The 24931-nt window shown below is 49.4% G+C and overlaps 1 protein-coding gene across 1 annotated transcript in view; it reads left to right on the top strand.

The window, feature by feature from the left end:
- Nucleotides 1-22716, top strand: part of SUGP1 (SURP and G-patch domain containing 1) — a 32287-nt gene extending 9571 nt beyond the window's left edge. The window contains exons 4-14 of the mRNA XM_027583052.2: nucleotides 459-659; nucleotides 2736-2859; nucleotides 3392-3492; nucleotides 4429-4552; nucleotides 12393-12748; nucleotides 19424-19530; nucleotides 20418-20595; nucleotides 20978-21084; nucleotides 21904-22049; nucleotides 22136-22265; nucleotides 22517-22716. Of these exons, the coding sequence (XP_027438853.1) occupies nucleotides 459-659; nucleotides 2736-2859; nucleotides 3392-3492; nucleotides 4429-4552; nucleotides 12393-12748; nucleotides 19424-19530; nucleotides 20418-20595; nucleotides 20978-21084; nucleotides 21904-22049; nucleotides 22136-22265; nucleotides 22517-22543 (1601 nt within the window). The 3' untranslated portion in view covers nucleotides 22544-22716. The remainder of the gene's footprint in view (nucleotides 1-458; nucleotides 660-2735; nucleotides 2860-3391; nucleotides 3493-4428; nucleotides 4553-12392; nucleotides 12749-19423; nucleotides 19531-20417; nucleotides 20596-20977; nucleotides 21085-21903; nucleotides 22050-22135; nucleotides 22266-22516) is intronic.
- The last annotated feature ends 2215 nt before the right edge of the window (nucleotides 22717-24931 follow it).

The following is a 24931-nucleotide window of genomic DNA, read 5'->3' as shown; positions in this document are numbered from 1 at the left end:
ACAGAGAGGGAGGAAGGACTGTATCAGTCCTTCACTGCAAGATCTTAGGCCAGGAGCTGTGTTTGAAAAGCCCGAGTAGACTGTCTCCAGCTTGCCACCGACAGTCGGAATTGTTATAAGCCAGGTGTGGGATTCAGGCCTTATCCAGAAGAGCTGGCACATCCCTGGGCTTTGGGCACAAATGTTAGGGAGTCTTCTGCTAGAGCTGCTGCCTGCAGAGCCCAGCCTTTCTTCTCCAGGCTGGGTGAGCGTGACAAGTCATTCCTTTCTGAGCCGTAGTGACCTCTTCTATAAAACGAGGGTGGCGTCCTCTCTGAGTGCCCACTCCCTGCCAGTCACCATGCTGGAAGCCAAGGGCTCAGCCCTACTTAATTCACTCGCGCATCCATGTTAGGTGAGGAGATGGGGAAATGTGCATCTCAGACCTTGAGCATGGGTGTCTTTCTTTCTATCCCAAGATGCCCCACCTAGCACGCCCAGTGCCCCCACTCGAGTACTCCCCCGCACCGGGAAGAGGCCCCCTCTCATCAGCAGCCCACCAGGCCAGATGAAGAACTATGTGCATGCCAAGCAGCTGCCCGTGGCCAGCCGCCCAAGTGTCTTCCAGTCTCCTGATGAGGATGAGGAGGAAGACTACGAGCAGTGGCTGGAGATCAAAGGTAGGGTGCGGGAGCTACCACCTTCCTTTGACCACCGCCCCTCCAGCTCCATGGGTGGGACCCATGGTCAGCGGGGAAAGTGTGGCTAGTGGTGGGAGGCCACTAGCCCTCCAGGCTGAGCCAGGGGCCAGCGTGGGACCCTCCAGGGATGGGAGGAGTGAAGAAAGGGTGTTGGGGAGCAGTGAAAGGGAAGTGTGGAGGGCTATAGACTGTGGACTTTGACCTGGGAGCCGTGGGAAGCATCCTCCGCCCATGTGGGTTGGTCTCCAGCCAGGGCAGGGGTATTCTCAGAGGAGCATATTCACTTGTGTCTCTTCTTGTCCCAGCATGAGAGGAGGAGCTTCCATGGCTCCCCTGTCTGGTTGCACACTTTCTGAGCGCTCTGAGAACCTAAAGTGCCTCTTCCCGTTGTGGGTTATTGTCCCCACCAGGTTGGGCCAGAGGTCCAAGCCCACAGGTTGGAGGGCACGCTTTCCTGCCCAGGGGAAGGACGGTCATTTTTCTTGGAGAGCCAGTCCAGGCCCTATCGTGCAGGAGGGTGGGGGGTGGCAGTGGCAGCACCCCCACTGTGGCTAACTCCGTCTGCATTCAGAAGAAGGCCTCTGTGCCTCCTGAGCCATGTGGAGGCCTGGGCCACCTCTGCCCCAGACAGGCTGATACAGTCCTATCACCCTGATGGTGAGGACGGATTGAAATAAGCATATAGTTATGCTGTGACAGCCTTCACACTTGTTACTCTCAATGAGGGGGCCAGCTTATGGCCATGCATCTGAGCAGATCAATGGCCAACCTCTGTCAGGATGGAGCCAGGGAAGGGGCTGTTTCCTGAGGCATCACAGCAGCTCTGACAGTACCCTGCTGAGAAGTGATGCTTTACAGGGGTCAGTGAGTGTCTCAAGGGCATTGAGGCCTCTTATGACCTGCTGTTGACATGGTCTCAGAAAAGCACCTGTGTTGGTAAATGTCAAACAGGTCAGAGTCATTGCCAGGCACTCAGGAAGAGCGGAAGGCTGGGGGAAAGGTGGCTACAGAAAGTTCCTGGGACCTCTTGAGGGTACTCCTCAGGCCACAGGTCCCTGAACTCCCATCCCTCAGCTTCCTGGCAGCCAAAGCAACAAGGGGAATAAGTTTGGCTGCAGGTTCAGTGTCTAGCCCTATTGCTGAGAGCAGTGAACGTTCCTAGGCAGTGGCAGGGAGAAATTTCTCCTGGGAGTTCTCATAAAAGGGACATGAGCTGTAAATTGGCCGACAGATGCCTCAGGAACAGGCCAGCAATAAAATACAAAAGAAGTTCCATGCGGATCAAAGGGGAGGCTAATACAAATACAAGAGGAACATTTCTATAGCTCTGTTCACTGTAAAGGCCCTGAGGTAATGATTAAGCCTGTTGCGGCAAGCGCCCCTGGCACCCAGATGGTGATCTGGAGACACATTTTCTCCCTCATGGACACCAGGACTTCTTGGAGAAATGGCTGGCTCTAGGTCTGGTCAGGAAGTGTATGAGATGATCCTGGAGCACCCTGTCCCAGCAGATAGCGAGGAGGCCGTCAGAGACTCCTGAAGAGGCTCTACCAGCTGCAGAGGGGACAATTGAGCTTCTGTGATGACATTAATTGCAATGGATTGAAACCCACCTGATATGTTTAAAATGGATTGAAACTCACTCGAAGTGTTTAAGTCAGAGTTTGTAATGACACTAAAAGGAATTTGTCATCTTTGAAGGTGACAGGAAACCAATTTGTTAAACTGAACCCTGGTAAATAAAAGGAATTAAGCATTTCAGAAAAAAAGGGGAGACTGGTTATGTTTTCTGACATCTCCTTCTGAGCCTAGGATCGGCTTGGTCTCCCAGAGGCTCCCACACTTCCCTCCCGCCCAGTGTGTGTGTCTCACGAAGACTTTAGACTGCCTTCCCCCTCGTCACAGTGCTTTGTGCTTGGACCCAGGACACCCGACAACCTCCCGCATTTCACCCTCTTCTCCCCCACCCCTCTGTCGTTGTGGTCCATAGAGAGAGTGTGCCTGTTGACTGTGGGGTGTGTGAGTTGAACCCCAGTACTGACAGCCTCCTTAAAGTTTCACCCCCAGAGGGAGCCGAGACTCGGAAAGTGATAGAGAAATTGGCCCGCTTTGTGGCAGAAGGAGGCCCCGAGTTAGAAAAAGTAGCTATGGAGAACTACAAGGATAACCCGGCGTTTTCGTAAGTATTTCTGGGAGGGGAAGGCCACCACTGCTTAATGTTCTTGTCACACAGTAGTACATGTGTTCTTGTAAAATCCTACTGGTTACTGAGGCTGGTCGGGGTTGGGTGCTTGTTCATGTGGGCCAGACCACTGGTCCGAGTTTCCAAGTGCTTTCTAACTCACACCAGAGGTTGCAGGAGCTCTGGTGTGGTACAGAGGCTTAATCTTGGGCCTCATCAAGGTGTCTCTGCTCACCAGCTTGCTTTTGTTTTGCTTTTGGTTTTAATGTTTTTTAAGATTTTGTTTATTTGAGAGAGAGAGCACGTGCACAAGTGGGCAGAGGGGCAGAGAGAGAGGGAGAAAGAGCCTGACGTGGGGCTTGATCCCAGAACCCTGGGATCATGACCTGAGCTGAAGGCAGATGCTTAACCGACTGAGCCACCCAGGCGCCCCACCAGCTTGCTTTTGCACAACGTTCTTCAGAAGCTGCTTGGGCCAGCCCATCCCCACTGCTCATTCTCCTGTCTGTTTTGCGAAACTTCTCTCCAGGTTTTTGCATGATAAGAATAGCAGGGAATTCCTCTACTACAGAAAGAAGGTGGCTGAGATAAGAAAGGAGGCACAGAAGTTGCAGGCATCCTCTCAGAAAGGTAAGTGGGTGGAGGGGGTGGGAGGTTCTGGGGAGGTGTGTGGACAAACCATATCCCATGTGGAACCGGGGTTCTGGGAGGCTCTGGTGCATGGGGTGGTGCCTAGGGCCCAGGTCTGTGCCCTGTCAGGCAGCCAGGGTCACGCTGGGAATGGCATTGCCCCTCTTCACCAGTGGTCTGAGGTAAGGGAGAGTCTGAGGGTGAAGGTCAAGGTCATTGTTATGTTCAAGAGTGCTGCTCTGTGCATGTATAGGGAGCAGAGGGGGGAGTGTTTGTTGGTTCTTGGTCATTTAAGTAAGTGTTAATGAGCTCCTGCTGCCTGTCTGGCACTGAGAGCCTAAAGACAAATGTGCTTGACCCTTGGGGAGGGTGATAGAGGACAGAAGGGATCAGCTGGTGAACTCCTGATGGGATGAGTATCAGGGGAGGGGGAGATGCTAGCTGGTCTCCAGCCATCATGAAGTAAAATCCCAGCCAGATTATAGTGGGTGGCAGGGGCATCAATGTTTAGGCCAAACACAGGCCACAGAGGTCGGTGTGTTTTGTCTGTCTCCTGCCGCCCTGTGCCTTGACCTTCTCCCCAGGAGAGGAGGACCAGGCCCACTTAGGTGTGTGACCTGGATGGGCAGCCCCTGGCAGAAAGACTGAGGTGGGGCTCCCATCTCCCCTCCAGCCTGGATCCAGACCTTCTCTCACATTCCGTTCTATGATCTATGGGGCGGGAAGGGGCAGGGTGCAGGGTGGGGGCAGGGGCTCAAGATATATTGTAATATTAACTCTGGTATTTGGTCCCAGTGCAGTAATCTGATTCCCATTTGCCTGTTTTTCTTTGCATTGTTCCTAAAATAAACCCCTCTTGTTACCCATGGGGTTCTTAGCAGAAATTAGGCTGTTGGGTGTGGTGAGTTGAGCTCAGTACTGACAGCCTGCTTAAAGTTTCACCCCCAGAGGACGAAGAGGCCAAGAACCTTGCAGAAAAGTTGGCCAGGTTCATAGCGGACGGGGGTCCAGAAGTGGAAACCATCACTCTCCAGAACAACCGCGAGAACCAGGCATTCAGGTAAGAGGGGAACTAAACGGGGACATGACCCCACACACATCCTGATCACAGCACCACCACCCCCTGCCCCCAGTGAGCTCAACATATCAGAGTCCCACAATCAGAATGTGGCAGGATTGGGCCCAGGAGCTCTGACCCCCAAGCCCAGCTCTGCCACCCCATGGGCAACTACTTGTCAGAGCCTAAATCATTTCTGAGGCAGGCATGCAGGGACCCTTTGGGTGTTCTGTTTTGGTTTTTTGGGGTTTTTTTGTTTTTTTTTAAAGATTTTATTTATTTGACAGAGAGAGACATAGCGAGAGAAGGAACATAAGCAGGGGGAGTGGGAGAGGGAAAAGCAGGCTTCCCCGCCAAGCAGGGAGCCCGACTCGGGGCTCGATCCCAGGACCCTGGGACCACGACCTGAGCCGAAGGCAGAGGCTTAATAACTGAGCCACACAGGTGCCCCGGGGTGTTCTGTTTTCAATGGGCCTCATGGAGAAAGTGTCTAGTGCCCACCCCCACCCCCACCCCCACCCCCCCCCCCCCCCCCCCCGCCCCAGCTCCCTTTGTAACAGAGATGGCAGCCCTAGGCTAGGAGCAGGCCAGGCTCTTGGGCAGAAACTCCCAGAAGTGTTGTTCGCTTTGCGCTTTTGTAGGGTCAGAACTTTCCAGTGGGGGAATGGCAGGAAAGTGGGAATGTGGTACCTTAGGCTCTGTGAAGTGGGAACCCTCAGCCTGTACACAGGTTCCACGGAGGGCTTGGGACAAGCAGCTTGACTTCCCTGCTGTCTCCAGCCATGCAGCCACATCCTAGCCCCTCAGGCTGGGTCTGTGTTTACCTTTTCACAAGTTGGGTGGGTTCAGCACCTCCTCTTTGCTGGGGGGAGGTTATGGGGGGGCAAGGTGTTGGAGTGGGGGCTGGGCAGTCACTGCTGCTGGGTAGGGACCAGCAGGGGCTTATGAGATGAATACTGAAGTTGATGTGGGGATGATGCATCCGTGAGAATGTTTTTGGCCATGAATAACACAAATTCTGACTCAGAAAGCGAGGAGATGTGATGGCATGTGTAACAAGAAGTCCAGGAGCAACAGTCTGGGCTAGTTGAGTAAGTGACTGTAGATACCATTGGGGACTCAAGACGAAGGAAGCAGGAGTGAAGCAGCAGAGATCCGAGTGCCACGCCAATGTGGCTGGCATGCAGGGAGAGTGTCAGCATGCGGTGTCCCTGGGCTTGGAGCCAGGCAGGGCCAGGTCCCAGAGGGCAGGTGTTCACTGACAGCCTTTGGAGGGTCCACATAGTGACAGGGTAAACTGTGCTTCCAAGGTCACTGGCCACAGTTGTAAGGGGGGTCAGGCACACCAGGTCAAAGCAGACAGGCAGAGGAGAAACATGGGGAGGGGCAGTGCTGATAAAACCGTGGGGACTAGGGGAGGGAGGGCCGAGGCTCAGTGACTCAGTGGACGAGGGCAGGGAGAGGGCTGCTGGGGAGTTCAGGGATCTATGTATGTGGTACCTGGGCAACCAGGAGCCCTCATGGGGGCCATGGGGTGTTTGGGTCCGGAGTTCAAGAGAGGGGTCGGCCTGGTCTAGAGATCCACCTGAGATCTCCTCACAACATCGTGATACCGGCCACCACTCTGCACCACCCAAATCAGCATTGACTTAATATTTTATTTCAAGTCGTTGCATTTATTTTTTTAACTCTGTTTACCTAAGTAAGTTTATTTAAGGACATTTAATTTGCCATCACTCGTCCTAAGTAGAACTGACTATGAAAAGATCTATGGTAGGTAAAGCAGGCAAGGTTATGGATTTCTGTCAAGGCTGCGAGCCCAGGCTGCTCTCCTGGGTCAGGAAGGTCCAGGGCCCAGCAGCACTGGCCGAGCCTTCCCCCTGGGGTCAGGACTGAGAGACGCTCTTGGCATAGGCAGCTCTGGGTCCTCTGTGGGGCTTCACTGTTGGTCGCCCAGCTCATTGGGTGTTACTGTGATGAGGCCAGAGGAAAGAATGGGTGCCAGGGTGAAGGCAGAGCCTGGGGTCCCTGGTGGGGAAGTGGCTAAAGGTGAGCAGCGTGATCTGTTTAATCTCCGCATGGAGTCAGGTGTGAGGCAGTTTCTTTCACCCTCAGCTGTAATAGGAGCCGCTCGTGTGTTTGCCTCTCTTGGCCCTTCCCTGCCCTCCTGATTCCTCACATGGGCTGGGCACACCCCAGTGGCTCTGTGTTTTGGGAAACAATCTGTAACAATGGCTTATCTGTAAAGAAACTGGAAACACCCATTCCTTTGACTGACGCCATCCCCAGAAATGTTAAATACAGCATCATCCGTAATCTTGAAAAATGAGTCACAAATTGAATGTCCAGCCTCAGTGGGCTAAATTCTTAATAACCGCATCTCCTTAGTGGGATCGCGGCCATCAGATCAGTTAGATGAAGGTTTAGCACAAGCACTGCATCCACCACAAGCCACATACCTCTTTAACCTGTCACCCGGGTGAGCCACGTTGTTCTTTTCAAACCCTGTTGCTGGCCTCTTATAGGGGACGAAACTGAGGCAGAGATCAGTGGGAGGAGGTGCGTTCATCACCATACTCCATGCCATTTTAACAGGAAAGTCTTATGTTGTCAAGTTAAAAAATCTTTTAAATCAGAATACAGAAACCAGATAGCCTTAAATCCCTATCCGACCCTTCCTGGTTGCCAAGTGTCTTTTTTCACATCCAGCCAACTTTTCCCTTCCCTCTTTGAAAATTTTTTTGCTTTTGTCTCAACTTTTTTTTTTAAGATTTTATTTATTTATTTGAGAGAGAGAGAGTGAGAGAGAGAGCAAGAGCAGGTGGAGAGGCAGAGGGAGAGGCAGACTTCCCCGCTGAGCAGGGAGCCCGATACGGGGCTAGATCCCAGGACCCTGGGATCATGACCTGAGCCAAAGGCAGATACTTAACCGACTGAGCCACCTTGGCTCCCCTCTCTCAACTTTTTTTTAAAATTATTTATTTATTTATTTATTTATTTATTTCCAAGATTTTATTTGAGACAGAGAGTGAGAGAGAGAGCACAGGCCGGCGGAGTAGCAGGGAGAGGGAGAAGGGAGAAGCAGACTCCCTGCTGAGCAAGGAGCCGGATGTGGGGCTCGATCCCAGGACCTGGAGATCATGACCTGAGCCGAAGGCAGTCGCTTAACCAACTGAGCTACCCAGGCACCCCTCTCTTAACTTCTTTTAAGATGTCATTTTTGTTTAGGGCAGTTTTAGGTTCACAGCAAAATTGAAGGGAAGGTACAGAGATTTCTCATGTGCCCCTGCCTCTACACGTGCACAGCCTCCCCTATTATCAACATTTCCCACTAGAGAGTAACAATTGATGAAGCTACTTTGATATTTCATAATACCCCAGAGTCCACAGTTAACTTTAGGATTCACTCTTTGCGTTGTACCTTCTGTGAGTTTGGACGAATATACAATGACATGTATCCATCATTATGGCATCATGTAAAGTATTCTTATTGCCCTAAAATCACCCATGTTCCACATATTCATCCTTTCTTCCTCCCCAACTCCTGGCAACCACTGATCTTTTTACCGATTCCATAGTTTGCTTTTTCCAAAATGTTATATAATTGGAGTCATATAGTATGTAGTCTTTTCAGATTGTCTTCTTTCGCTTGGATTTAAGACTGATTCTTCCATGTCTTTATATGGCTTGACAGTTCATTTCTTTTTAGCGCTGAATAATATTCCATTGTCTGCATGTCCCACAGTTTATTCATTTAGCTACAGCAGAATATCTTGGTTGCTTCCAAATTTTGGCGATTGTGAAGGAAACTGCTATAAACATCTGTGTGCAGGGTTTTGTATGGACATAAGATTTCGACTCTTGAGTAAATACCAAGAAATGTGATTGCTGGATTGCATGGTATGTTTAGTTTTGTGAGAAACTGCAAACTGTCTTCCAAAGTGGCTGTATCATTTGCATTTCCCTCTGCAGTGAGTGAGAGTTCTGTTGCTCCACCTGCTCGCCAACATTTGATGTTCTCAGTGTTCTGGATTTTGGCCATTCTAATACATGTGTAGTGGTATCTCAGTGTTGTTTTAATTTCCATTTTCTTGATGACATATGTTGTGGAACATCTTTCTATATGCTTATTTGCCATCTGTGTATCTTCTTCGGTGAGGTGTAAAAATCATCGGCTTGTTTTTTAATTGGGTTATTTGTTTTCTTATTGTTGAGTTTTAAGAGTTCTTTGTATATTTTGGATCATAGTCCTTTTATCAAATGTGTCTTTTACAAATACTGTCTCCCAGTTGGTGGTGTGTCTTCTCTTGATAGTGTCTCTTTTGCACAGCAGAAGTTTTCAATTTTAGGAGCACCTAGGTCGTTCAGTCGGTTGAGCATCTATCTGCCTTTGGCCCAGATCATGATCCTGGAGTCCTCCAAATCGGGCTCTCTGCTCAGCGGGGAGCCTGCTTCTCCCTCTCCCTCTGCCTGTCACACCACCTGCTTGTGCTCTCTCTCTCTGTCAAATAAATAAATAAATCTTTAAAAGAAATAAATTTTAATGAAGTCCAGCTTATCAGTTGCTTTCATGATTGTGCCTTGAGTCTATCTAAAAAGTCATCACCATCCAGGAAGTCATCTAGGTTTTCCCCTATGTTATCTTTTAGGAGCCTTATTGCTTTGCATTTTACATTTAAATCTATGATCCATTTTTAGTTAATTTTTGTGAAGGGTGTGAGGTCTGTGTCTAGATTCTTTTTTTTTTTTTTTTTTGCATGTGGATGTCCAGTCCTCCAGTACCATTTGTTGAAAAGAATGTCTTTGCTCCTTTGTCAGCGATCAGTTGACCATGTTTATATGGGTTTATTTCTGGGCCCTTTGTTATATTGATCCGTTTGTCTATTCTTTCACTAATGCCACATGGCCTTGATACTATAGCTTACAGTAAGCCTTGAAATCTGGTCATGTCAGTCTTCCAACTTTGTTCTTGTTCAATATTGTGTTGGCTGTAATGGATCTTTTGTGCCTATATAAGCTTTAGAATCAGTCAATATCCACAAAATAACTTGGGATTTTGACTCAGATGGAACTGAATCTGTAAATCAGTTTGGAAAGAAGCAACATCTTGACAATATTGAGTTTTCCTATCTATAATCAAGGAATATCTCTCCAGTTATTTAGTTCTTGGAATGCATTCATCAGAGTTGTGTAGTTTTCCTTATATAGAATCTGTTCATATTTTGTAGACTTATACCTAAGTACTACATTTTTTTGTGTACTAATGTAAATGGTATTGTGTTTCTAATTTCAAATCCACTTGTTCATTCCTGGTATATAGGAAAGCAGGTGACTTTTGTATATTAACCATGGTATCTTGCAGCCTTGTTACAATCACGTATTAGTTCCAAGAGTTTTTTAATCAGTTTTTTCTTACATAGATGATCATGTTATTTGTGAGCAGAGAGAGTTTTATTTCTTCTTTCTGAGTATACTTGTTCTTACCTTTTTTTATTGCATTAGCTAAGACTTCTAGTACAGTGTTGAAACTCATTGGTGAAGTGGGATATTCTGGCCTTGTTTCCATTCTTAGTGGGAAAACTTCTGGTTTTCTCACTATTAAGTATGATGTTAGCTATAGGGTTTTTTGTAGATACTCTTTTTTTTTATCAAGTTGAGAAAGTTCTCTTCTGTTTCTAGTTTACTGAGTATTTTTTATCATGAATGGGTGTTGGGTTTTGTCAAAGGCTTTTTCTGCAGCCATTGATATGATTATGTGATTTTTCTTTTTTAACTTGTGATGGATTCCTTTTTTTTTTATAATGAAAGATCACAGTGTTTATTCACTTTCATTCCTTCTACTGAGATCAACAACAGGTTCAAACTAGAGGCTCGGAAAAAGTTTGAGGAAAAAAATGCCTTATTCCCTTGTTTCTCACAGATGTGATATATCCTCACGTCATTCACTTTTCTTAGGCACTACCTCTTAAGGCTTGCTGATCTTCTTTCTTTCTCTTTTTGCCTGGAATAAATCCCACTGTGTATAATTCTTTAAATTAAAAAAATGTTAATTGAAGTATAGTTGACATATATATGGTTTAATGTGTACAACATAGTGATTTGACAATTATATAACATCACGAAATGCTCATGATGAGAAGGGTAGTTACCACGTGTTACCACACAAAGTTATTATAATATTATTGACTGTATTTCCTATGCTGTATTTTTCATCTTCATGACTTACTTATCACTGGAAGTTTGTATCTCTTAATCTTCACATATATCGTCTGTCCCCCCATCTCCCTATAATTCTTATACATTTCTGGATTTTGTTTGCTAATACTTGGTTGAGAGTTTTCCCATCTATGTTCATGAGAGATATCGGTCTGTAGTTTTCTTGTGATATCTTTGTTTGGTTTTGGTATTAGGGTAATTGGATGAGTTAGGAAGTATTCTCTCTTCTATTCTCTGAAAGGGATTGTAGAGAATTGATATAATTTCCTCCTTAAATATTTGGTGGAATTCACCAGTGAACTCCTAGGCCTAGTGCTTTCTGTTTTTGAAAGGTTATTACTTACTCAGTTTTTTTTTTTTTTAAAGATTTTATTTTTAAGTAATCTCCACACCCAACGTAGGGCTCAAACCCACAACCCCAAGATCAAGAGTCCTGTGCTGTACTGATTGAGCCAGCCAGGCATCACACTCCATTTCTTTAATAGAAGTAGATTTGTTCACACTGTCTACCTCTAGGGTGAAGAAGTACAAAGCAGGGCAGAGGGGAGGCCACCATCTCCCTGTCCTATCCTGTCTTAGGGACTGATGTTGGCGGGGCTGGGATCCTTCTGCCCCTTCCTGGCTCTCATGTAGACACACAGAAACAGTCTATGGGGTTTCTTTCTCCTGTCTTTCTTGTATAAAAAGAATTTACAGCATCCTTGAGCCTGCACATTGCTTTCACAGCAGACCATTATGCTGTGACCAGAACCTCAAGATCCATGAGTGCAGGTCTAGCCCCTCCTTGTTGAGACCTTGTATAGCTCATGCTGTACACAGGTTTTGCTTCATGGAGCTGAGCTGTGACTCCTCCATCTGGTGTGGACCACAGAGGTGGGACTGTCAGCTCAAGACATGCATAATCTGATAGATGCTGGGCAGTTGCACAGGGAGCCATAGTTTCTGCCAGCTCTGAACCCAGCCCTACCTGCTTCACACTTGGGACTGGGGTTGGTGGGGAAAGACCAGGGGCACCCTCAACTTCCAGTGAGGTGGGGGCTTCAGGTGGAGTCCAGCCCCTGTCCATTCTGATGTTCAGTGTTTCTGTTTTGCCTCCATTTGCTATTGATGTCTCTCAAGGGTACATCAGAGAGAAGCACAGATTTTCCAAGCTGTCAGGTTTGGGACAAATCCTGCCCTTTCTGGCACCAGGTATCTCTCCCAACTCAGGATTTCTTGGTTTGAAGGCACCAGTGTGCTCATCTAGAACAGCAGGGGAAGAAGCCTTGCAGAGCCTGGGGAGATCTGACAGAACCCACTCCTTTTTCCTTTGAAGCAGGGGGTCAAATATGTTGTAATGGGTGCCTGATAGAGATGGTATAGGGACTTGGAGTGACCAGTGGCCCACAGGAATGGCATGGTAACAAGCATGAGCACATCACACTATTTATTCCTCAAGCTTGGGCCACCAGAGCCAGAAGCCACTGAAGTCTGGCAGTGCGGGAGATCATGGTGGAGACCTCGACCCTCCTATGACCCTGGCTAACCTGGACACATGTGCACAAGGCCCAAGCTGCTCCTGTCCAGAGTCAGGCAGGGGGCTTGGGCCCAGCTGACAGTGTGCCCCCCCCCCAACTCTTCTTTGCAGCTTTCTATACGAACCCAACAGCCAGGGGTACAAATACTACCGACAGAAGCTGGAAGAGTTCCGGAAAGCTAAGGCTGGCCCCACAGGCACTCTCATGGCACCTGACCTCAGCCTGAAACGCAAATCCCCTCCTGAGACCCCATCGGGGTCCTTGCCCCCAGCTGCTGCCTGCCCTGCCTCATCTGCCCCCTCGCCTGCAGTCACCCCAGCTCCAACCATCCCCGGGAAGCCAACCACCACAGCCACTGTGAAAAAGAAGCGGAAGAGCCGGTGGGGGCCTGAAGAGGAAAAGGTGGAACTCCCACCCGCCGAGCTGGTACAGAGGGATGTAGACGCCTCTCCCTCACCTCTGTCAGGTGCGCTGACCCCCTTCCCCCACCTCTGTCAGGACAGCCTGGCTTCTTTCACTCAGATAATGTTTCCACGCTTCATCTGTGTTGTAGCATATGTCAGAGTTTTCATTCCTTATGGGTGAATGATATTCCATTTCATGGATGGACTACAGTGTTTATCCATTCATCAGTTGACGAACACGTGGGTTTTTCTACCTTTTGGCAACTGTAAATAGTGCTGTTGTGAACATTGGTCTACAAGTACTATTTGAATCCCTGATTTTGATTCTCTTGGGTCTATACCTAGGAGTGGAATCACTGGGTCATATGGTAATTCTGTTTAATTTTTTGAGGAACCGCCAAACTATCTTCTACAGCAGCTGAACCATTTGATAGTCCCACCAGCAGTGCACAAGGGTTCCCATTTCTCCACATCCTTGCCTTTATATAATTGCCATCCCAGCGGGTGTAAAGTGGAGTCACATTGTAGTTTTGAATTGTGTTTCCCTGATGTCTGATGGTGTTGAGCATCTTTCATGTACTAATTGGTCATTTGTATAGCTTATTTGGAGAAATGTCTATTTTAGTCCTTTGCCCACTTTTAAATTGGGCTGTCTTTGTTGTTGAGTTGTAGGAGTTCTTTATATATTCTGGATAGTAACCTCCTATTTAGATACATGGTTTGCAAATATATCCTCTCATTCTATGGATTGTCTTTTTGTGCTCTTGATAGTGTCCTCTGATGCACAAAAGTTTTAAATTTTGACTAAGTTCCATTTATTTTTTCTTTTGTTGCCTGTCCTTTTGGTTTCATTTATGAAACCATAGCTAAATTCAAGGTCATGAAGATTTGCCCCTATGTTCTAAGTTTTTTGTAGTTTTGGGACTTTGATCTATTTTGAGGCAATTTTTGTATATGATATAAGCTAAGGATCCAACTTACTCTCTTGTATGTGGAGATCCAGTTTTCCCAGCACCATCTGTTAAAGAGACTTTTCTTTCCCCATTGAATGGTCTTGACACCCTTGTCAAAAATCAGTTGTCCTTAGATGTAAGGGTTTATTTCTGGGCTCTCTATTCTGTTGTACTGGTTTGTATGTCTGTCCTTAGGTCAGTACCAACTGTTTTGATTACTGTAGCTTTGTAGTAAGTTTTGAACTTGGGAGTGTGAGTCTTCCAACTTTTTCTTTTTCAAGCTTTGGCTATTGAGGGTCTTGAATTTTCAGATGGGCTTTTCCATTTCTGCAAAAACACTGTTGGGGTTTTGGTAGGGATTGCCTTGAGTCTATAGATTGCTTTGGGCAGTATGGACACGGTAACAATACTTAAGTCTTCCTTACAACAACAACAACAACAACAACCACAACCACCACCAGTCTTCCAGACTGTGAGTACAGGATGTCTTTCCATTTATTTAGATCTTCTTTAATTTCTTTCAACATGTTTTGTAGTTTTCATTGTACATGTCTGACACTTCCTTGGTTAAATTTGTTCCTAAGTGATTTTTTTTCCCCTGAGGCTATTGTAAACGGAATTGCTTTTTAAATTTTCTTTTAGAATTGTTTGTTGCTAATGTGTAGAAATAAAACTGATTTTTGCATGTTGATGTTGGATCCTCCAACTTTGCTGAATTCACTTATTAGCTCTGACGATCTCTTGGTGGATTCTTTAGGTGTTCCGTATGTATAATTATGATCATGTCATCTGCAAGTAGAGATAATTCTACTTCTTGCTTTCCAAGTGGGATGCCTCTTATTTCTTTTTCTTGCCTAATTGCTCTAGTTAGCATTTCCAGTACTAAGTTGAATAGAGGTGGGGAAAATGGGCTTCCTTGTCTTGTTCCGATCTTAGGCGGAATGTTTTCAATCTTTTACTATTGAGTATGATGTTAGCTATGTGTTTATCATATTGAGGAAGTTCCTTTCTGTTCCTAGTTTATTGAATGTTTTTATCATGGAGGGGTATTAGATTTTGTCACATGCTTTCTCTGTATCAGTTGAAATGATTGGATGGGTTTTTTCCTTCAGTCTGTTAATGTGGTGTATTACATTGGTTAATTTTCTTATATTGAACCATGTGATATTGTGGTTTATTAGAAATACATATTTGGCCATTCAGATGACCAAAATAATATTTCTCTTATGTATTTGGTCTTTGTTCACAGTTCCTGGCTCACAGTTCCTCCCAAAACCCTTGGAATTTCCTGAGTGATAAGAGCAGTGGGAGCATCTTTTGTTGTATTATTTGGTCTCCGTCCTCAGTTCATGAAAATGCTTCAGAGCCATAAAGGTGAAATGGGGGTCTTGTTGTTTATAATAAGCCCCTTTCCACCACAAGTGGGTTTATGTTACTGAGGTGACTTTTGGAAAGCACCTAAGGATGGGGGTTGGTGGCCAGGGGAACCAACCATGAATAGAGGGTTGGAACTTTCTGTCCCACCTCCTAGTTTCCAGGGAGGGGAGAGGGGCTTGAGGTCTAATCAGTCAACATCAGCTAGTGATTTTATCAATCATGCCTATGGGGTGAAGTCTCCATAAAAACCCAAAGAGACAGGGTTCAGAAAGCTTCCAGGTTGGTGAACACATGGAGGTTCAGGGAGGGTGGTGTGCTCGAGAGAGCATAGAAGCTCTGGGCGCTTTCCCCATACCTTGCCCAGGGTGTCTTTTCCATCTGGCTTTCCTAACATATCCATTTTAATACATAAGTAAAGCAGTAACCTGGTAAGTAAAATGTTTTTCTGAGTTGTGTGAGCCAGTATAGCAAATTAATTGAACGCAGGAGGGGATCATTGGAACCTCTGATCTACAGCCAGTCAGTAGCATAGGTGATGACTTGGGCTTATAGTTGGTGACTAAAGTTGGCTGGGGAGGCGGGGGGAGCAGTTTTATAAGACTGACCCCTTAATCCATGGAATCTTATGCTATCTTCTGGTGGGTAGTGTTAGAACTGAGTTGGCCTATTGGACACCCAGCAGGTGTCTGAGAATTGCTCGTCGGTGTGGGGAACCGTCCCCCCACCCACACACACACTTTGGAATTGGTACCAGCACTCTATTTAAACCACCCTTGCATATCTGGGATAAACCCCACTTAGTCATGGTGAATAATCCTTTTAGCATGCTACTATATTCAGTTTGCTGGTATTTTGTTGCGTATGTCTGCATCTATATTCATAAGGAATGTTGGTCTATAGTTTTCTTGTGGTGTCTTTGCTTTTGGTATGAGGGTAATACTAGTGTTATGGAATGAGTTAGGAAATCCTCCAGTTTTTTGGAAGAGTTTGAGAAGAATTATTAGCATTAATTGTTCTTTTAAATGGTTGGTAGAATTTACCAGTAATGCCATCTGGTTCTGGGCTTGTTTTGTTTTGTTTTTGTTTTTAAAGATTTTATTTATTTATTTATAAGACAGAGAGAGACTCAGAGAGAGAGAGAACACAAGCAGGGGGAGTCGGAGAGGGAGAAGCAGGCTTCCCGCAGAGCAGGGAGCCCGATGTGGGGCTCGATCCCAGGACCCTGGGACCATGACCTGAGCCGAAGGCAGACGCTTAACAACTGAGCCACCCAGGCGCCCCTGTTGGGGGGTTTTTGATTGCTGATTCAATCTCCTTCCTTGCTATAAGTCTGTTTAGGTTTTCTCTTCCTTCTTGAGTTAGTTTTGGTGGTTTATACATTTCTAGGAATTAGTTCACTTCATCTAGGTTATCCAAGTTGTTGGCTTAACAAGTGTTCATAGTAATTTTTTACAATTCCTTTTTATTTCCATAAAGTCTTTCGTAATATCTCCTCTTTCATTTCTGATTTTAATGAGTCTTTTCTCTTTTTCCTTAGGCAGTCTGTCTAAAGGTATGTCAATTTTGTTGATCTTTTCAAAAAACCAACTTTTGGTTTCATGGATTTTCTATATTATATTTCTATTTCCTACTTCTTATACCTTCATTCTGATATTTATTTTCTTCCCTCTGCTAGCTCTGGAATTAGTTTGCTTTTCTTTTTCTAGTTCCTTAAGGTGTACAGTTAGGTTACTGATTGGAGATAATTCCTTTTAATTATGTGTAGGTATAGGTATAGATTTCTCTTGTAGCACTGCTTTTGTTCCGTCCCATCAGTTTTGCTGTCTTGTGCTTTCGTGTTCCTTCATCTCTTAAATTTTTCTAGTCTCTCTTGGTGATTTCCTCTTTGATCCATTGATTGTTTAAGAGTGTGTTTAATTTCCATATATTTGTGAGTTTTCCAATTTTCCCTCTGTTACTGATTTCTAGTTTCATTCCATTGCGATCAGAAAAGATACTTGGTATGAATTCAGTCTTTTAAAATTTCTTAAAACTCGTTTTTATAGCCTCACGTGTAATCTGTCCTGGAGAATGTTCCATGTGCACTGTATTCTGCCATTGTTGGGTTGCATGTTCTGTATGCGTCTGTTAGGTCTCACTGGTTCTAGTGTTTAATCTTCTATATCCTTATTGATTTTTCTATCTAGATACCTGTCCCTAGTTAAAAATGGGTCATTGAAGTCTCCAGTTGTTATTGTAGAACTGTGTATTTCTCCCCTCACTTTTGTCAATTTTTGCTGTATACTCATTATATTTTCTTAGCGTTTCAAATTTTTTTTATCAACATAGAACCTCCTTCTTTGTCTCTTGTAACCTTTTTTGGCTGGAAGTCTATTTTGTCTGATGCTAGTATGGCCATCCTAGCTCACTCTTGGTTACTGTTTGCATGGAGTATATTTTTCTGTCCTTTCGCTTTCAACTTGTTTGTGACTTTGTATCGAAAGTGAGTCTCTTATAGACAGCATATAGATGGATCCTGTTATCTCCCTTAAGCTTTAAAGTACTGTCAAAGAAAGCTCAGGAAATGCATGATGATAAGCACCGTGATTACCACAGTCAGTTTTGCGCAATCCGCTCCAACGTCCGCCTCCTTGACAGCGTGTGGTCTCATTTCTCCTTTTCTACCACAAACCCACCACGGTGAGGAGTCTGTTGTCCTTCCGTTATGCAGGTGAGAATGGGTGATTGAGAGAGGCTGTCTCATGGCCTCTGGCTCACTGCCCTCCACACAGCTTGCACTGCAGGCAGAACCCTCTCCCCTGCCCTTGCCCCTGGACACACAAGGACATAGAGGAGTCATATGTGCCCTGGCACTGACACCTACATTTCTTTTGCAGAGATGGGCGGAGGGGGAAGGCAGCTCACCCAAGTCATGTGGCTGGCCTGTTGGCCTTGTCCGTCCAGCTCTGAGGGTGGGTGGTCTTCCAGTCCAAGGAGAAAGCCTAGTGAAGATTCTACTACTCCCTGGGGTTCTAGATAGCATTTCTCCCCAGGATTGATGGTGTCTCAGGTTGGATTCCCATCAAGTGTCAAACTCTGGTGCCCACTATAATGGAGGGTGCTCGGCGGTGAGTGCTGTTCTGATGTGTGTGTGCCGCGATTCTGAACCCACTCCCCGAGGCCTGGCCCCAGCTCCCCGCTGGCGAGGTAGCCTCCCAGGCTCACATCCAGGGTTAAGTCCCACTGATCCGTATCCCTGCGGGAGTGTGAGTAGCCCCCATCTCCTTGCTTGCTGGAAAAGTGGTCTGAGGAGAGGGATAATGGGCATGCTCCAGGCACACAGCGGGCTGCTCAGACCTTGACCCCTTGCCCGGTTCACAGGGCTCCCACACAGACCTTCTAGAAGGTATTGAAGTATAAGCATGGGCTCAAGGAGCACTTGTGGGTGATTCTTACAGGCGAGGCCCCAACCCCCGGTGCACTGGGAGGACCTGGCTCTTTGCACGTGCCAGAAGGGCCTCTGTACCCCCGTTTGCCCAACTTCTCCCTCAGGAAGCTACCGCCTGAGGGGTGGTGGTTTCTGCCGCCCAGATGGGGCCGTCACAGCGTCTTCATGTGCATTAGTGTTGCTGGCTCCAGCCAAGCTCCGAAGCTGATGCCAAATTAAATGTCAGTTGCTTTGAGGATGGTCGGCTGCCTCCCCGGAAGGAGCTAACAGCCACACAGCTGAGTCTTATGCCAGACTATGAACCCTTGTGTGTCTACGCTGGGTGTCTGTTCCCTGCAGAGCTTATTTCCAAGAGTCGGTGTGTGAATGCACACACACACACACACACACACACACACACACACACACACACACACACACTCACTCACATGCTATCTGCACTCTCATGTCTGCCTTTGCAAAGTCCTCGTCTTATCACCCATCAGACACGTGACCTTGAGCGAAGCCCTGGATCTCTTAAGTTCTTTTTTTTTTTTAAAGATTTTATTTATTTATTTGACAGAGAGAGACACAGCGAGAGAAGGAACACAAGCAGGGGGAGTGGGAGAGGGAGAAGCAGGCTTCCCGCGGAGCAGGGAGCCCGATATGGGGCTCGATCCCAGGACCCTGGGATCATGACCTGAGCTGAAGGCAGACACTTGATGACTGAGCCACCCAGGCGCCCCTGGATCTCTAAGTTCTGATGTTGGCATGTGCAACGTGGTGGTATAGAGTCTGCCTGGAGGTCACGTGAGGATGAAACTGGGTGCTTGTGATAGAGCCTGGTGAGGCCCCCGCGGTCATCACATGACACGGGATACCAACTGCTGTGATGTGAAGGCTCTGTCATGTGTGCTGGGTGCCTCAGATGTCATCAGTGCCTGGACACTGTGCCACATGCGGGAGCATCCATTGTTGACCAGCCCGTGTTTTGTTTCCAGTTCAGGACCTCAAGGGGCTTGGCTATGAGAAAGGGAAGCCCGTAGGTCTGGTGGGTGTCACGGAGCTGTCAGATGCCCAGAAGAAGCAGCTGAAGGAGCAACAGGAGGTAAGTCTGGAGCCGAGCAGGCAGGCTCCAGAGGGGCTGGTGGAGTATCGTCCCCCACCTCATCTCACAGTTCAGTGGTCGTGTCGTGTTCTTTCTGAGCCTCCCTGTGCTGGGTGGGTCCCACAGTCAGGGGAGAGGTCCTTGGGCAGCAGGCCCCTGTCAGCCGCATTCCACCTCCCAAGGGCCCGCCCCAGCTTGCGTTGGCCTCAGAGCCGAGGCCTTCTCACACTGCCTGGGAAGCCCCTGAGGCTGGTGCTCTGTAGCTACTCCTCAACACGCTTGTGGGCTCTTTCTGACTAGGTGGTCTCCTTTTTTAAGTTTCCCTTCCAGTGCTCCCCAGCAGCCAGTACAGGACAGGCCTGGCTAGCACTGGGGGCCCTGAATGGTATGACAAATGCTCAGTTGGTATTGGGCTGTGATTGGGGTGAGGGCTGGCTTGGTCTCTCTGCTGCTTTCCTGGGGGGCACTCCAGGCACCTGTCTGTTGGTCCTTGGGGACACTCAACCCCAGTCACCTCCTCCAGGCTGGCAGCGCCATCACCTCACCTTCAACCGTTCTGTGGTCAGGGATCTGCGGTGCCCTCCTCTGGTGTCCGCAGCAAGGGTGCCCAGGATGTGCTGGGTTCCAGGCCAGACTGGGTGAGGCGGAGAGGGGTCCTCCCTGCTCACCACGGGGATTCAGGGAGCCCAGGGCGTGCCCTGGTACCAGCCCTCGTGTCTCCTCGAGCACTCGCTCTGGGCCCTGTTCCCGTGCCTGCCCCGGGGGGGGGGGGGCAGGGGGCAGAGAGAGGAAGGGTGAGGGCGCCTGATGTGCGCAGGCAAGGCAGAGGGGCCGGCCTCCTGCACGTGCGCCCCCCGGCGCCGCTCACTGGTGCGTGCCGCCCGCAGATGCAGCAGATGTATGACATGATCATGCAGCACAAGCGCGCAATGCAGGACATGCAGCTGCTGTGGGAGAAGGCCCTGCAGCAGCACCAGCACGGCTACGACAGCGACGAGGAGGTGGACAGCGAGCTGGGCACCTGGGAGCACCAGCTGCGGCGCATGGAGATGGACAAGACCCGGGGTGCGGGCGGGGCGTGGCCCGGGGTGCCCGGGGAGGCTGGGAGCCCCCACTCGCCTGCTCAGGGAGGCACCTGGGGTCTTAAGCTGCCTGCACGACGTGTAAGGCCTGGAGTGAGAGACTCGGCTTCTCCGCCTCCACCCCTCGGTGGGAAGAAGTAGCTCTGTGAGCGCCCGTGGCCGTTCGAACCTGGCACTCAGCAGGGCTGCCTGGGGGGGCAGGGTTTGGGTCGAGGCCTCTGCCAGCTGCCTCGTTCCCCCACCACCTGAGGCCCCGCACCCCGCCCCAGACTCACACCTGTGCCAGGGGGTCACCTGGCCCGCTCTCCGCGCTCTGCCTTTCTCTCACTTTCCACACACACCCCCCTCCCCGCTTCTCTGGGCAGAGTGGGCTGAGCAGCTGACAAAGATGGGCCGCGGCAAGCACTTTATCGGAGACTTCCTGCCGCCAGATGAGCTGGAGAAGTTCATGGAAACCTTCAAGGCCCTGAAGGTGAGCTGGGAGGGTCCCCGGGTCCCCGCTCCTGTTGTGGGCTGGCCGGCAGGCAGCCATGCCAGTGGCCCAGGCGCCTGAGGCAATCTCGGGGGCCCCCCTTCATTCACAGGGGGAGCTGGGCCCTCTCGCCTCGGGAGGCATCTGTTGATGATAGACACCGTCTGTGGAGGGAATTAGCAGAAAGCAGCCCAGCTGCTGCTTTAGAAACATTTTCCAGGGCTTCAGGGAAATTCTGCTTTCGGTGGAGCAATTAAGTGCAGTTTACAGGCAAAGCGTTTCTCAAGACAGAAGCCCCCATGGACTGGGTTCTCCAGAACAAAAATTCACATTCCTGCCATGCTGCCATCATGCTTTTCTCTGAGGAGAGATAGCTGACAGGGCACATCCCATGTCATCTTTTGGGGGATTTTTTAAAAACTGCTTTGTACCGCATAACCTCATCAATAAGGCCGTCACCTTATTGACCCCATCTTTTTAGCATTCTGTGTAACGAATTGCCCTCAGAACCTAGGACTTGACTTTACTGATGAACCATTAATCTTTCCCATGGTGGGTGAAGCCTCTGTGACCTGTCACCTTGCCCTCATTGACTTTGCCACCAGGCAGCTTGGTACAAAGTCTGACCCTGGGGACCCTGAAAAGGAGCATCTTGGTCTGTTCTTAAGGAATCTGACCTGGTACAGAGGCTGCAGATGGGCAGATGGTCCCAGCGGCCAGTCAGGCCATTGGTGGTGGGAAGGGGTGGTATTCAGGCCAGAGCCGGGACCCGGGACAGTTGCAGCCCTGGTGGATGACAGCCACCTCCTTGCCCTGCAGGAGGGCCGAGAGCCTGACTACTCAGAGTACAAGGAGTTCAAGCTGACAGTGGAGAACATCGGCTACCAGATGCTGATGAAAATGGGCTGGAAGGAGGGCGACGGGCTGGGCTCAGAGGGCCAGGGCATCAAGAACCCGGTCAACAAGTGAGTGTATGCGCCCTCTGCCACTCCTCCTGCTGGCACCAGCCCGGCCCCCTGCTCACTTGGCCCTGTCATTCCCCCCTCTGCAGAGGCACCACCACAGTAGATGGAGCAGGCTTTGGCATCGACCGGCCAGCTGAGCTCTCCAAGGAGGATGATGAGTATGAGGCCTTCCGCAAGAGGATGATGCTGGCCTACCGCTTCCGGCCCAACCCCCTGGTGCGTGTGTCCCCAGCGCCCCATATGGCTCCTGGCTGGGCTGCCCAGAATCTCAGCACGGGGGTGGCAGTGCTGGTAACAGAACTGTCTCTCCTTCCCCAGTCCAGCTAAGCCAGGTCTCACTAGCAACTCCCCACCTCTCCACCTGCCCTCCCCTCTGTGAGCTCAGCTGTCCCTGGAACATTCTGGGCAGGAGGAACCACTGTGTTTAGCATTGACCCCCTCCCCTTTTTCTTTTTTGCCTCTCACAGAACAACCCCAGACGGCCTTACTACTGAGTATTCTGGAAAAACGCACAATTGTATTTTCCAAACGACCGACCTTCCCTGGACTGTGGAATGTTCTGGCCTGCATTTCTGCCTGCCCTTCCCGTTGTCTCAAGTGTCATGCCGTGTATTAAAGTTCCAGTGCTTGCCTACCAGGGCAGCCTGGTTTTTGCCATCACCAGAAACCCCTCTGTTTCCGTAGCAGCGGGGCTGGGCTGGGCAGATGGGGCTGGGATGCTGCTGGGAAAGCTCCCTGGTGCCTGAGAAATACGAGAGAACCATCTAGAAATCTGTCTATGGGGCCCCTCACCATCAGCTTGGGTTAGAGTTGAGGGGAGGATCCACAGATCCTCTGAGAGAGACTGGTGGCTGACCAGCCAACACCTGGCTGCACCTGCACCAGGGGCATTAGGGACCTCCCAGTGTAGCACTGTGCTGCAGGAGTTAGGTTGGAAGGGGTCCCCAGACAGGGCCCAGCCCTCTTCAGATCTGCGGGGCAGGTGGACCCAGGGCGCACCTGTGCCAAGTCACCCCACCAGCAGGTGGCGTTGATAGCTCCTCCCCAAAGCTTGTCTGTGACAGCTGCAGCCCAGGCTACCCCAGTAAGCCAGTGGGGTGGACACAGGAGTCCCTGGGGCTCGTGCCTTTAGGGGACGACTCTGTGGACAGATGCAGCATGCCAGGTGCTCCCTACATCTCCAGAGCCTGCACCTCATATTTGTGCCAAGACTACCTGGGGATCTCATTCAATTGTAGCTGCTGAGTGAGCAGCTTGGGTGGGGTCCTAGGAATCCAAGAGCCATGCTTAAAGTATGAGCCCTGAGGGGATCCCCACAACCCACCCATCTGCCCACACATGTGCCTAGTGGGTCCTGCTCAACCCCTTCAGGGGTTGAAGACTCCAGCTGGAGTTGGGCTTCTGGGCCAGCCTGCATCTCGTAGTCATTTAGTAAACAGCACCAACTGTGTGAACCGGATGGATAGGCTCTGCTCCCTGGCAGCCAGTCTGTTGTGTACATGGTGGTGAACCTGAGACTGATAAATGCAAAGAGGAACTGGGTGCTGTCTTGGCGGCAGCCTGGGGAGTGTCTCAGTATGGGGGAGGAGGGCACCCAGGGACTGGAGTCTCAGCACAAGAGCCCAGGCTGGGATGACATATACCACCCTGTCTCCCTTCCATAGACACTGTGCCCAGGGCAGGGCCAGGGGTGACATTCCCACGTGTGGAGGCTGCCCAGTGGTCCCAGGTCTTGAGCACAAGAGTAGCTCTGGGCAGCCAGAGGTTCCAATGATAGGGACCCTAGGCCTTGGTCCCAGGCACCTCGCCATCCAGGTCAAGGTCACCCTTCAATTGAATTAGTGACCTGGAGGTTCTCCAGACTCAGCCCATGGACTTTACCCCCAAGCAAGTGGAGAGGTGGAAGAGAATGGCCCCCAAATTCGGTGTGCATGTACATGCACATCCTAGACACAGATGCAAGGCCAGGTTGCTAGAGAGATCTGGATCAGACACCCCTGCCCTTGGAGGAGGAGGAGCGGGGCTGGGGTGGCAGAGAGGGCTACCTGGAGGAGGGGACATTGGGATCTGCTTTAAGGGCTGAGGAAATACTAGAGGGTCCATCTTGCAGACAGGAAAGAGGCCGGGGGGTGGGGTGTTGGCACCGCTAGAGTTGGGAAAAGTCAAGAAACGAGACTGGAGCCTCAGGTCAGCCCAGAGGAACCTGAACTTAACCCATGGGCAAGGGACAACTGGGGAGGGAGGCTAGGAGGGAGGCTGTCAGGTCGGTGGCCAGAAGATCATCTTGTCACCCAGGCTTAGAGATGGGACCCAGGTGGCACAAGGCCCAGGGGCTGCATGGGAAAAGGGTGAGGGTTAGAATCTTCCCCACACACAGACTGTGGGCCTCCCCAAAGGCACCTGCTCACTGTTTTCCAGCAGCCACAAGTAACACATGGGCAAGAGTCCAAAGTGGGTTGGAGACAGCTGCCTCCTAATTCTCTCCCCACCCTACTATAGTCCCCTCCCTGGCGCAGCCCGCCCCCCTCACTCCATGCCCTTTGCATTTTCCCCTGAACCAAGCACCGCCTCCTGCAGGCTGTTCAGAATCCTCCCTCAGCTATCCCCTCTGAGCCCCCCACCACACCCCAACCCCAGGTCTGAGCTATTCTTGCCAGGAACACTGTTCTAAACTCACCAAACTAGCAATCCACGCCTAATCTAAGCCCACCCTTTGGACTCCCTCCCTTTGACACCACCCACTGAGCCAAGGGGCATAGCCTCAGCTGCCCATGAGGTGCCCAGGCTACATGGAAGGAACACAGCACATACAGTCCTTCAAGGGACCCGCCCAACCCATGACCTTGACGGCCTGCCTTGAGATGATCCCCAGACCCAGTCAA

This window comes from Zalophus californianus, chromosome 1, assembly GCF_009762305.2.
Source record: "Zalophus californianus isolate mZalCal1 chromosome 1, mZalCal1.pri.v2, whole genome shotgun sequence".
In the NCBI taxonomy this organism is placed as follows: domain Eukaryota; kingdom Metazoa; phylum Chordata; class Mammalia; order Carnivora; family Otariidae; genus Zalophus; species Zalophus californianus.
Note: the sequence above shows the minus strand (reverse complement) of the source record. Positions and strands in the feature narration are given on the sequence as shown.